The sequence below is a fragment of the Tachyglossus aculeatus genome, chromosome 8 (assembly GCF_015852505.1).
Source record: "Tachyglossus aculeatus isolate mTacAcu1 chromosome 8, mTacAcu1.pri, whole genome shotgun sequence".
NCBI classification, from domain to species: domain Eukaryota; kingdom Metazoa; phylum Chordata; class Mammalia; order Monotremata; family Tachyglossidae; genus Tachyglossus; species Tachyglossus aculeatus.
In genome coordinates, this window is record NC_052073.1 from 20,981,365 (window position 1) to 20,994,308 (window position 12,944).

The following is a 12,944-nucleotide window of genomic DNA, read 5'->3' on the forward strand; positions in this document are numbered from 1 at the left end:
TCCAAATTCACAGAGCAGCTCCCTGGCTTAGCGAGCTTCTAAATGTTCATAATTGACTACAAACAATTTTGACAGGAGCAGTGATATTATATTTCTTGATTATTATATTAACTCTGTGACCTACAGCTTCACAGATCAAACAGAACTGTCCCCAAGTATGACTGGTGGAAATTTTCAGATGAGGACCCTTAGAAATTTCATCAGGGTGAGCAGGATTTTTTAATACATAAAAACAGTTTAACTCAACTGTTAACTGTAAAAGCCTTGAGCCTGATTTTTTTTTTTAAATGTTATTTGTTAAGCTCTTGTGATGTGCCAGGCACTGTACTAAGCTCTGGGGTAGATACAAGCTAATCTGGATGGACATAGTCCCTGTCCCACATAAGGCTCATGGTCTTAATCCCCATTTTACAGGTAAGGTAACTGAGGCACAGAGTAGCAGACCTGTGGCAGAAATGGAATTGGAACCCAGGTACTTCTGACTCCTAGGCCCCTGCTCTATCCACTAGACCATGTTTATAGTGAGACAGAGTGAAGAATGGAAGGCTTCTTTACAAATGTTTATCCCTGAGACAAAAGTTGGGGGCCCTCAACTCCTTTAAAAACAAAACAACCTCCCCAGGTTAATTTTCTAGCCTTGATGTTTGCTTCTTGGCTCATTCCTTTGTTACTCCATGTTGCTTTTGTATTGCACACCTGATTAGTGCTTAAAAGCTTCCCCTGTTCACACAGTCCAGAACCAATTTCTGCAGACACAAAGTTCAAAGTCTGGGACAGAGGTGAGTGAATGTGTTTATTTAGCTAGCTCACTACCACTTCAGTCTGTTAATGCAGCAAGGGCATCATGAGGAGGACAAAACATAGTGAATCTGTAGGTATTTTTTTTTCAATTTCTCTTAAGATAGTTATTTCCCATAGAAGGAAGTTCTAGGAACTTGTAAACCCTGAAGCTGTGCTCTGAACACTTTTACCCACTGAACATATTTCCTATCTATTTTTTTTCCACATTTCATGCCATCTAACCAGACCCATTCCTCTTCCCGCTGCACTAATGTCTGTAGGAATGAACCGAAGTGGAAATACAAGGTCTCTACCTGCTGCTACTGACCTAACATCAAGCTTTATTTCCACCTGTCTCTGTTGTTTTTTTTCATCAAGTATTTCCCTACCTGGGTTTCATAAGAAGATGCCCAGATAGTTGAGGCCCCTGAGGGCTTAGTTTCAAGACGGCCCCTCTCCCTAACAGAATCCATCTGAAATAGCTAAATAATTTGGTGAACATTTTAAATCTGAACTACCTGGAAAATTTCTAAAGACACAGTAGTTTGCACACTGAAAGCTGTTTTGGCTGCCCTGAATCTGTTACCATTTTCTTTTTTCTACAGGGTTATGGAAAGTAGATGATCTAAATGAAATCAAAAGGGCTCAGAGATTCTAGGTAAATTTAAAATATTTTTCCTTCATGCTGGCTCAGCACCCTGAGGTTATATCTGAGCAGCTTCAATTTCCCAACTAATTCAGGCAGAAGCAATTCCCAGGGCAAGGAAGCCGCTTGGACCTGGCCAGAGAAAGCAGCCAACTGAATCAAGTCAATCAGTCATTCAATGGTATTGATTGTTTACTGTGTGCAGAGCACTGTACTAAGTACTTGGGAAAGATGGTAAACGTGTTCCTGTTGTGAGCCAGGAATGTGTCTGTTATATTGTTCTATTGTACTCTCCCAAGTGCTTAGTACACTGCTTTTCACATAGTAAGCACTCAAATACCTTGATGGGAGGCTTACAGTCAAATGTTCATTTGAGAGTGATTCAGAGAGAGATCGATCCTACTTAGCTTACACTCCCTTTCCCTGATGGAGTTTTACAACGTGTTACACCTGCCTCTGGTTGCTAAACTGTAGGTGGGAATCCTGACTTGATAAAGGGGAAACCTGGGGCTGAGTAGTGATGCATCTGATCATGTGCTTTCACCTGAAGGGGTTTACAAAGCAGCAACACTTTTGTTAAATATGTGGACAATTGAGAAGCAAAGAGGGGCCATAACCAAAAGGTTTCTCTGGCTGAAATGGCCCCAGAGTCTGTCAACCCTCTTTTTCCCAGCCAGAGGTTGGCAATCTGATGCAGCCTTCAAGGCAGTGACTGTTTCCGTGGTTCCCTTCAGGTCAGAACTGTCCCAGGAGAGGGAGGGGGAATTTATTTCTAGAATGGCCATTACAAATATATAAATGAGCTATTTCATCACCTGACCCTTGTCCAAAGGAAATCTCGTAAAATACACTTAGGGCTGTCAGTGAATTCTTAAGTGCCTCTGTACTCATTAGTGAACACTTGTGTCTTTGTATTACAATATATATATATCTATGTAGATTAACACATCAGTGGTTATCACCATGCTATGAATGAAGTTTGGAAGATTAACTTTTAAAGCATCTTGGAAAAATAAAAATAAATTAGCAGTTATTTTTCCGATAGGCTATTCTCTTTGGAGAAAGTGACACTTAGCATGAAATGAATTACACCAGAGGCTCTCATTCAGCAGATATTGTTACAACCCTCGGTAACAAAGTGAGGAACAATTTTCAAGGCTGCCTTAAAACATTTAAAGATGGGGATGGCTTGGGAAACAATTACCCTTTGAAGGTGTTCCTCCAGGAATGAGTCACGTGCACGTGACAAGATACATTATTCAGGGATTCATTTTCATTCATAGTCTCTCACTTTCCCATCCTCTCTGTATTCAGATGCACTTCAAATGTTTTCTGGATCCTTATATCATTCCTGCCAGCCAAGGTGGCAAGAAAAGTCCCACAGTTCCCAATAAGCAAACAATGATAAACATCCAGAGGAAGATCCTGTCTATAACCATGGCGACGTATTTCCAGTCTTCTTTCACCTAGAAACACAAACAGTAACAGTAAGTGTCTACGTGCTCTGACAACACAGCTATAACTGGATTAGACATTGTTTGCATAACCAGAAGTTCATTCTAGGACCTCAACTAAACGATGGCAGTAGTTGAAAAATACATAATACAGTATAGATGGCTTTTTATGTAATTCAAGGTTAACAAAAAAAATCTCCACAGCTGCATAGGACCATGAATGTAGGGTACATTCCTATATACAAATGATTTCCTACTGCTAAATCTGTGAATTTAGATAGGTTTTTACAGCAAAGGAGCAATAATGAAGATATTCAGCATTAAGGAGGGAAATGTATTCAATTGGATTTCATGTTTATTGGTCCTTTGCCTAACCAGTCAGATGACTGATGTCTAGGGACACAGAACTCCTGGCAGGTTCACTATGTCATGAAATATTGATGATAGACTTCAAATCCTACTTATAATATTGAGCTGTGTTGGAAGCATCTGTTCCCTAATGTCATAAACAGTTTTATTATATATGAAGATCCAGAAATAACGAGATGTATTCTTCACTTTTTTTTTAACGGTATTTGTTAATAGCTTATGTATCAAACACTATTCTAAGCACTGGGGTGGGTACAAGTTAATTAGGTTGGACACAGTACTTGTCCTGCATAGGACGTATACTCTAGGAGGATGAACAGGTATTTAATCGCCATTTTGCAGTTGAGGAAACTGAGGCACAGAGACTTTAACTCACACAGCAAGCAATTGGCAGAGTGGGGATTAGAACCCAGGTCCTCTGACTCCCAGCTCTGCAGTCTTTCCACATGTCCCACTGCTCTGATAGACCTTGGAGGGCCCAGGGGCATCATTCTCCAAAGTAGGGGGAACCTGCTGCATTGAGCAGTCAGAGAGGGCTAGGGATGCCATCCACCAGCCTGGGGAATTCTGCCACTTTGAGCAGACTCAGCAGGCCTAGGGACATCTCCTAGCGACATCTTCCCCATCCCAGGGGGAGTCTGCCATTGGGAGTGGCCTTAGAATGGTTAGGGGCACAAACCCCTAGCCTTGGGGGAGTCTGCGATTGTTGTGAACAATCTCATTTATTCTCAGTAAATGCTGATGGTGATCATGTGGAAGGTGGGAATGAATAGGGGCTGGAAGGTTAGAATGCCATAAAGGTTTCTAAGTTGTTAATGAATTTATGTCCTTGGTTAGGATAAAGAAAAAAAGGAGCGGAACTTGCCTCACCTAGAACCAAGATTTAAGTTGTGCTAAAGAAAAATACATAAGGATAGACAGGTCTGGAGTGAGCCCAGTTCAAATTGACTGAAAAAAATAGGGGGTGGGGGACAGGATATTAGCTATTTAGCTTTCCGAGAGCACTAAAGTATAAAATGATTTTACAATACTTTTTTCTGTTTCTTTCAAGTAATTTGAAAAGTACCTCTGATGTTAAAACAATGGAAATTGGACATTCTTGTCCAATAAACAGGAACTAGAGGAACAAAAAAGACAGTGCATTAATAGGCTCTGTAAATAATCCTTTTGTTTCCAGTGATAGTCAAAGAAATGCTATGCCCTAGGTTATTATTTTTTCAATTTGCACCTAATTGTCTTGGCTTTTTTTCCTCCCCGGTTCTCCATCAGACCCTTGAGAGGAAATATATCTAAACAAAGTGTTCTTTTGCTTTTCCCTTGATTGAGACAACTTGTTAAAACAGCTGGCCTCCCCATGAAGGAAAATAGGTTATCTTAACTGAGCAAAATGTGTCCAAATAAAAAGGGAACATGTCTGCTAATTCTGTTGTTTTGTGCTCTCCCAAGTGCTTAGTACAGTTCTCTCGGCAAATACAGAGATATCTGCCTTTTCCAGATCTACAAAGGCTTCCCTGACTGGGACAACTGAGGTAACCTAGACAACAGACCCACTTCTTTCTAAACTCCTTGAGGGAAGTTATAGGGTCTACTAACTCTATTGCATTGTACTACTCCAAGTGTTTAGTATAGTGTTCTGCACACAGTAAATTCTCAATAAATTGCATTGATTGGTACCCACCATCAGATCTTGAACTTGTACATCAGGTCACAAACTAGAAGGGAACACCCCCAATGCAGCATGGAGGTGAGAAGCAGTGTGGCTCAGTGAAAAGAACACTGGCTTGGGAGTCAGAGGACCTGGGTTCTAATCCTGACTCTGCCAATTGCTTGCCATGTGACCTTGGGCAAGTCACTTAACTTTTCTATGCTTCAGTTATTCTGTTTTCCCTCTTATTTAGACTGTGAACCCCATGTTGGTCAGGGACTGTGTCAAACCTAATTAACTTGTATCTATTCCAGTGTTTAGAACAGTGTTTGACACATAACACTAACAAATACTATAAAAATGCTATTTCTTTTTTTCCTCCTGAGCCATCTAATGGCCCAGTTTCACCCTTTAACTCAACCCCTCCTCATCTGGGGAATCTTAATAACAAAAGGATTGGTTTTGGGATCAGATTCTAGTTAAAAGTGGACAGAGCCTGTTTTTCTTTATTTGATTTTCCTCTTCTGCTCAGAGGGTCTGTTTTCTATTCCTGGTCTTACAGCTTTTTGTAAAATGAGTTATTACACTTTTCAGCAGCTCTTAAGTGTGCTTCCTCAGGTATGTTTGTCTTTCATGGAGTTATATGATTATCCTTCCCCCTTATTTACAGTGATGTCCCTTGGTGTTTTATTAGGAAGCAGCTGCAAAGCCTAACTGGTATTATCTTGCTCTTGCTGAGCTGCAATCAGGCCACTGGGGACTAATCTTAGAAAAGACCCAGAAACCTACTAGGTGAATGAACAAGTCGGATGGCTTTCATCTATTCCTCTGCTATCAAAGTTAAAGGCCCAGAGATAGCAGCTGCTTCCCATCACAGCATTACTATTAGCTCTGCCTGCTTTGGGGTGCTGGGCTTGATTATAATAATAATAATAATAATAATAATGATGATGGTATTTGTTAAGCACTTACTATGTGCAAAGCACTGTTCTAAGTGCTGGAGGGGATACAAGGTGATCAGGCTGTCCCACGTGGGGATCACAATCTTAACCCCCATTTTATAGATGAGGTAACTGAGGCTCAGAGAAGTGAAGTGACTTGTCCAAAGTCACACAGCTGACAAGCGGCAGAGCCGGGATGAGAACCATGACCTCTGATTTCCAAGCCGGGGCTCTTTCCACTGAGCCATGCCATTTCTAAAACTACAGCCCAAGATACACATTCAAGACTCTTTACTGGGGGACTTTCTCCTCTTTTCAACCTACATAGCTCACATAGGACACCTTTCCATTACTAAATGGCAATGAGTGAAACTGAGCAAGTTTGCTGGCAGGAAGATAAGGGGGGGAGGAGTTTGAAGGAGAAGTGACCAAGAAGGAAAAGCTAGAGAAGTGAAGCAGTGTGGTAGCGGAAAGGGCACTAACTTGGGAGTCAGAGGACATGGGTTCTAATCCCAGCTCTACCACCTGTCTAATGTGTGACCTTGGGCAAGCCACTTAACTTATCTGTGCCTCAGTTACCTCATCTATAAAATGGGGAATATGAGTGTGAGCCCCAAATGGGACAACCTGATTACCTTGTATCTACCGCAGCACTTACAGCAGTACTTGGCACATAGTAAGTGCTTAACAAATACTATTATTATTATTAAGAGCCAAGTAAAACAATTGCATGTTTTTATAGTGTCTCTCACAAAATATAGTGTCTCTCCAGAACCTTTGTAGACTAGCCTCTGGCCTGTCACTTCCTGTATATCTCCAATGGGGCTTTGTCTAAGGTTGTGCCAGACAAGTAGCACTGATTCTACCCATTACTTCTCCTGCTTGGGCAAGAGGAATAATTTTGATATTAAAGAGCTTTTCCCCTTGAAACAAATGATTTCTGCATTTTCACTAGTAAAGGGAGATTGTGGTTCTCTGTCCATTCCCCACTCCACCGACTCAAAATAAAGTGACTTTCTTCCTAGGGCTCTAACTGATCTCTTATGATATTTAAGGACAAAAAAAAAAAAAATCCCTCAAGTACTTGAAATATCTAGATCAATCAGGTCCAAGAGATTTCTCTACTAGTTCTCTCTGTTTTTCTGCTTGCTTCATCCAATTCAGCCCAGAACAGTTTTTTATGTAATAATAGTAATAATAATTGTGGCATTTCTTAAATGTTTGCTGTGTGCCAAGCACTGAACTAAACACTGGATTTTATACAAGATAATAAGGTCAGTCACAGCCCCTGTCTCATGTGGTCTCACAGTCTAAATAGGAGTGAGAAAAGGTTTTACATTTTACAGATAAGGAGACAGAGCTGAGAAAGTGAAATGACTTGTCCAAGGTCACACATCAGGCAAGTGACAGAACCCTGATTAGAACCCATGTCCTCTGATTCCCAGGCTCCTGTTCTTTCTTTTAGGATATGCAGATATGCTGGTTTTCATTCTTGATTTTCCAGTAATCAACTCATTGCTCACACCCTTCCTCCTGCCTGGAACTCCCTCCCTCTTCAAAGCCAGGAGCATATCTCCTCTAGACTGTGAGCCCACTGTTAGGTAGGGACCATCTCTATATGTTGCCAACTTGTACTTCCCAAGCGCTTAGTACAGTGCTCTGCACACAGTAAGCGCTCAATAAATACGATTGAATGAATGAATGAATCTCTCCCCGCTTCAAAGTCCTCCTGAAAAGCTACCTCCTCCAAGAGGTGTTATTCCCCACCTAATCCCAATTTCCCTTGATTATCATCCCACTAGCTATTCTTAGCACTCCTGTCTATAACTGCTTCTTTCTTCCATTTGTTTTCATTTAATGCTTGCTATTGTTGTACTTGTTTTTGCTCTTCATATTGCAGAAGTTTGTTTGTGTCTGCCTTCTCTCCCAAAATTGTAAGGTCCTTAATCAATCAATTGTATTTATTGAGGGCTTACTGTGTGCAGAGTACTGTACTAAGCACTTCATAGAGTACTTCAGAGAGTATAGTGAAGCAGCATGGCTCAGTGGAAAGAGCACAGGCTTGGGAGTCAGAGGTCATGGGTTCTAATGACCACTTAGCTGTGTGACTTTGGGAAAATCACTTAACTCCTCTGAGCCTCAGTTCCCTCATCTGTAAAATGGGGATTAAGACTGTGAGTCCCACATGGGACAGCCTGATCACCTTGTATCCCCTGAGCACTTAGAACAGTGCTCTGCACATAGTAAGCACTTAACAAATTCCATTATTATTATTATAAAATAACAGACACATTTTCCATCCATGATGATCTTACAAACTTGAAGGGGAGACAGGCATTAATATAAATACATAAATTACAGATATATACTTAAGTGCTGAGGGGCTGGGTGGGGGAATGAATAAAGGGAGCAAGTCAGGACAATACAGAAAGGAGTGGAAGAAAAGGAAAAGAGGCCTCAGGAGCAATTATGGTGGCTTTTACTTCTATTGTAGTAACCTAAACAGCTTTAGTGCTCCACCCATAGTAGTCAAAAATGCTAATAAAGGAACTTTTTCAACCTGAATATGCCAGATACTTTGCACATGTACATACAGCCTATTTGTAGCAGTGAGGTGAGGGACTGATAGTAGAAGCATTTATTGAGCTCACACTCGATGTGGTACACCATACTGAGTGGCATATCCCTTACCAATGAGTTTCTACTCTAAACCAATCAGTCAAATCAATCAATGTAGAGAGGGCCGTTTTGGCTTCCTCTCTTGTTGGCCATTCCTAAAAGTTCTGAATGGGATGAAACTGCTTGAATTAGTCACGAGCCCTCTGGTCTTTGTGACTTGGAAGCCAAACTAGAGGGAAAACCATTTCTGTCAGATTCTCTTCCTTTGTGTGTCTGCAACCTCTCCATCAGTTTCCCTGGCTGGTCTGAGCAGTTCAAGTGAAGTGGAGGACTGAGCAGTAGTTGGGTTGATTTGTTCCATCTAGATGGTATAAACACTGACTTCAGGGCCCAAGTGTGGGGCTCGAATTAAACAGGAGGTTTATTTAAATGGAGCAAATCAACCCAGAAATGTCTTAATCCTCCAGTTTGTCTGGACTCTATATATCCAGCCATGTGTACCTCCAGACTGTGCACTAATGTTTCTACAAAATTATTCAATCCTCTGCCAGCCTGAATGGTTTTTAGGAGGGACAGTAAAGGGAAGAAGCTCTTGAGGTTGTGGCACTATCTAGGTGAGAGACATACATCAGTAAACCTAGAAGAGCTAGGTATTCCTTTGTGAAGAAGCAAGTTAAGGAACAGTATGCTTCCTTATTCTGACATAGTTGATCATTTGAATATTAAGGGAAAATCCCTGAATGTTCAGTGAAAACACAGCAAGAGCAAAACAATGGGTGATGCCCAGAGAAATGGCTGGGGCTTTTCTTATGAACAGGTGGTGATTTGGGGTGAAATGCCTGAAGCTTCATGAGTACATTATTACCTGCTAGCTGACCTACCATCCTCCACACCACTATTTTGTAACAGCTTTTCCTAAGACTGAGGCACAGAAATCAGACTTACCGAAAAATCAGCATCCTCTGCCCTCAGATGGTCTGCGATGTACTGGACACCCTCCACAGCGAGCTTCAAGGCTGGCGACATAAGCAAATGATGCTGCTCTTTGGAGCTCCGTGATTGTGATTTGGCACCTGGGTCTGGAGAGGCCGGAGCTTTGTTCTTTTTACATTTGCACCTGCAAGGGGAAGGCTTGATCTGCTGCTGGTCTTTGTTGAGGTGGCTGCGCAGAGAGGCAGGGGAGCTTCTGGAATGGCCATTAACCTGGGACTGTCCGTTGGTCTGGGAAGAATCTTCTTGGAGATAAAAGTACTGAATGCTTCTTGACCTACAGCGAATGCCCCCTTCCTCCACTTTCCCAGGGCTGTGCATTTGCTGGACACTTAGAGATCTGGTTTTAGGGAGACCCGGGGACTGGGCATCACTTGGAGGGTGGCAGGAGGCTGAAGGAGAGGGACCATCATCCTGCACAGGATACTGACGAGAGGGTGACTTACAGATGGGAGGGGGGTTTGCTGGATCCTCCAGATGAATGCGAAAAGAAGGACAGGGAGTCTCCTCCTGACTCTGTGGGCTGTTGGAAGATGAGGTAGCAAAGTTAAGTTCCCCTTCCGGCTCAGGCCAATACCTTGGTGCACTGGCAATTTTGTGCATGGACTCAATCAATTTCTTACAGTTATTTTTCACAACAGCGGGCCTTTTCATGAAGAGGAGGCGGGGAATAATGTCCAAGAAAACTCTTCGGACCCAGTCCGGCATGGAGTGGGTGCGAGGAGATCGATGGTGGACGTTGAGTACAAAGACAGTGATGATGATAGACAGGGTCACAAAGATCATGGTGAAAAGCAGGTACTCTCCAATCAGGGGAATGACTAGGGAGGTAGAAGGAATTATCTCTGTGATGAGGAGGAGGAACACAGTCAGAGACAACAGCACTGAAATGCATAGGGTGATCTTTTCACCACACTCAGAAGGCAGGTAGAAGACCAGGACAGTCAAGCAAGAAATCAGAAGACAGGGAATGATGAGATTGATGGTATAGAAAAGTGGAAGCCTCCTAATGATGAAGGAGTAGGTGATATCAGGGTAAATTTCGGTGCAGCATTCATATTTCTTGATGTTGTAGTTCCCAACGGCATTGATGATGACCCATTCTCCACTCTCCCAGTAGTCCAGTTGGTCTACGTGGCTGTGCATGCTCACCAGGTCTATTTTTGCTTTGTCGTAGGTCCAGGAGCCAAACTTCATGGTGCAGTTTTGCTGGTCAAAGGGAAAGAAAGTCACATCAATACTGCAGGAGCTCTTGTAGATTGCGGGAGGCATCCATTTGACTCTTCCGTCATAGAAGAGGTGAGCTTTGGTCAGGTGTGTCACTGCAAAATCCCCGTCTGCACTAGGGGGAGGGGGAGAGATGGGGAGGGAGAAAGGGGAAAAAATTGGCCAGAATGTTAGAATCAAACAGGAGCTATTCCCCAATATCAAAACCCTGCTACTCATCCTGGCAAATACCCTATGCTACAGTGTTTACAGGCATTGGAATAGATCACTTTGCCTTGCCCATGTGGCTAAGCCATTGAAAATATTGAGGCCCTGCCTGAGAAGGAAGCAGCTATATGGTATAGCACAGACTAAGTAGTGCTACTCTCTCAATCTGTTGATTTCTCAATCCACTCTAGCGATAGCATCTCCCAATAATGCCTTTACTGCTCAGCTTTAGGCCCCATAGCATGTCTTGCCAAAATGAGACCAATGTGACATAATTTGGACTGTTATTTCTAAGATGAAACTTTATTATCATACAAGAAAACCAGATAGTAAAGGCATGCTGAACCTCCATAATATGAAGCAAGACTAGCCTGGAACCTTAAGCCACCTTGACCCAAATAAAATTTGAAATGGTGGCTGCACATAAAAATGAAATCAACAGACCTGAATTGTTTTGTAAATATAATATACTAACATAGATGAAGTATCTATTCATATCCTTATATTTTATATAAGGCTATCATCACAATTTAGGTATCCAATCATGCACTGTACATTTCTCCTCAGAGGAGAAGCAGTGAAATCTGTTTTGAATCTTTTTCAATTCTAAATCAGTATTCTCAGTAATTACTCCTCTCTCCCTCCTTTAAATCAGTGCCTGAGGGCAAGAAGCCATATGGCTTAGGGCTTTCCTCTTCCTCCACTGGACATTGATCATCTTTTATTATTATAATGCCCTGTAGGACTTGTTTCATTCTCCAAATGATGAACAGAAAAGTAGCCCAAACCACTTTCTAGATGTGGTTGCTTTTTCTGATTGAAAAATAGGTTATAGAAATGCACTGTAATCCAGAGAGTTATGTCACTTGTAAATCAAGATTTTCAGTTTCTGAAGTCACCTTGATTTTTGGCATGACCTGAGGTGGGATTATGTCATCTGGGGCCTTGTCACAGAGACTGCTACCCCTGTTATTCATCTCAGGACTTCCCCACCTCCTCCTCTTCCTCCTCCTCCCCAATCTCTGCTGGATATCTCTGACTGCTTCATCGGGAGAGAAGAGAGGGACTCAGAAAACAAAGTCAAAACCATTCCAAAATTGCCAAAAAGACACCAGAAATGATTTCTCTCATAGCTAACCATTTGCACCAGACCTCTGCAGTGCATCTTCCCCCATGGTGCTCCCCTCTGACTTTGCACTCACTCTAAACACCCACTAAAGAATCATAAAAATAATCAGTTCAGAGAACACATGGTTTTTATACCAGTGCTGTCCGAGGGCTTCTAAGCACAAAAGCATTGCAGAGAGCCTGAGGGGATAGGTCATTCCCAAGTCATTAGGCTAAAATGGTAGCTCTGATTTGGGAAACTCCATTTCTCTGTACATCCATCATACTGAATCATGATTCCTGAGAATATTTTGAAGGGAAGGAAGGCTTGAGTGGAAATGGCCCAGGTGCCCCTAGCATTCAATAATTAGGATGTGTGATCTTTTTGGTCTAGTAGCTGGGTATTTATTAAACTGCTCCCTCCCTTTCTTCTCTTTCTGTCTCATTGCTCTTGGCTGAATTAGCAAGCAGCTCCTGATTTATTTGATGCATATCTAGCCCGACTTACTCCTTAAAGTAATTCTGATTTGCATTCCTAGAAAGAAAAAAAAAATACTAGAAGCAAGTAATACTTTAGATTTTTAATGAGGAGAAGAGATATTTAACAAATCATGAGAGGGGGAAAAAAGGAATAAGTCATTTGTTTCAATTTGTGGAGTTATAAGTGTTGACATAATGGAAGAGGATAGATTCTTCCTTAATACTCCACTCTTTAGAAAAATAGGAGAATGATTTGGGAGGAGAGCTAACTTGTAGGTATTCCTGAAACCCCAAGTACTCAGAAATGCCAATAAATGCATGGAATGGGCACCTCCTAAATAGGTTAATGTCTGATTGACAGCCACTCTACTAAGAGATGTTACTTAAGCTACCACTGACACTATTACACGTGATCTTGGTGTTGAGTTCTACCACTGACGCTGTTACACGTGATCTTGGTGTTGAGTTCTGGAAGATAG

General features: G+C 41.9%; 1 protein-coding gene across 3 annotated transcripts in view; it reads right to left on the reverse strand.

Moving 5' to 3' along the window:
• Positions 1-780: 780 nt before the first annotated feature.
• Positions 781-12,944, reverse strand: part of CHRNA4 (cholinergic receptor nicotinic alpha 4 subunit) — a 44,423-nt gene continuing 32,259 nt past the window's right edge. For 2 of the 3 annotated variants that reach the window (XM_038750639.1, XM_038750636.1), the window contains exons 5-6: positions 9,400-10,786; positions 781-2,892 (exon numbers count right to left, since the gene is read on the reverse strand). In XM_038750639.1, coding sequence (XP_038606567.1) covers positions 2,767-2,892; positions 9,400-10,786 — 1,513 coding nt within the window. In that variant the 3' untranslated portion in view covers positions 781-2,766. The remainder of the gene's footprint in view (positions 2,893-9,399; positions 10,787-12,944) is intronic. The other variant, XM_038750638.1, reaches the window with a different exon arrangement.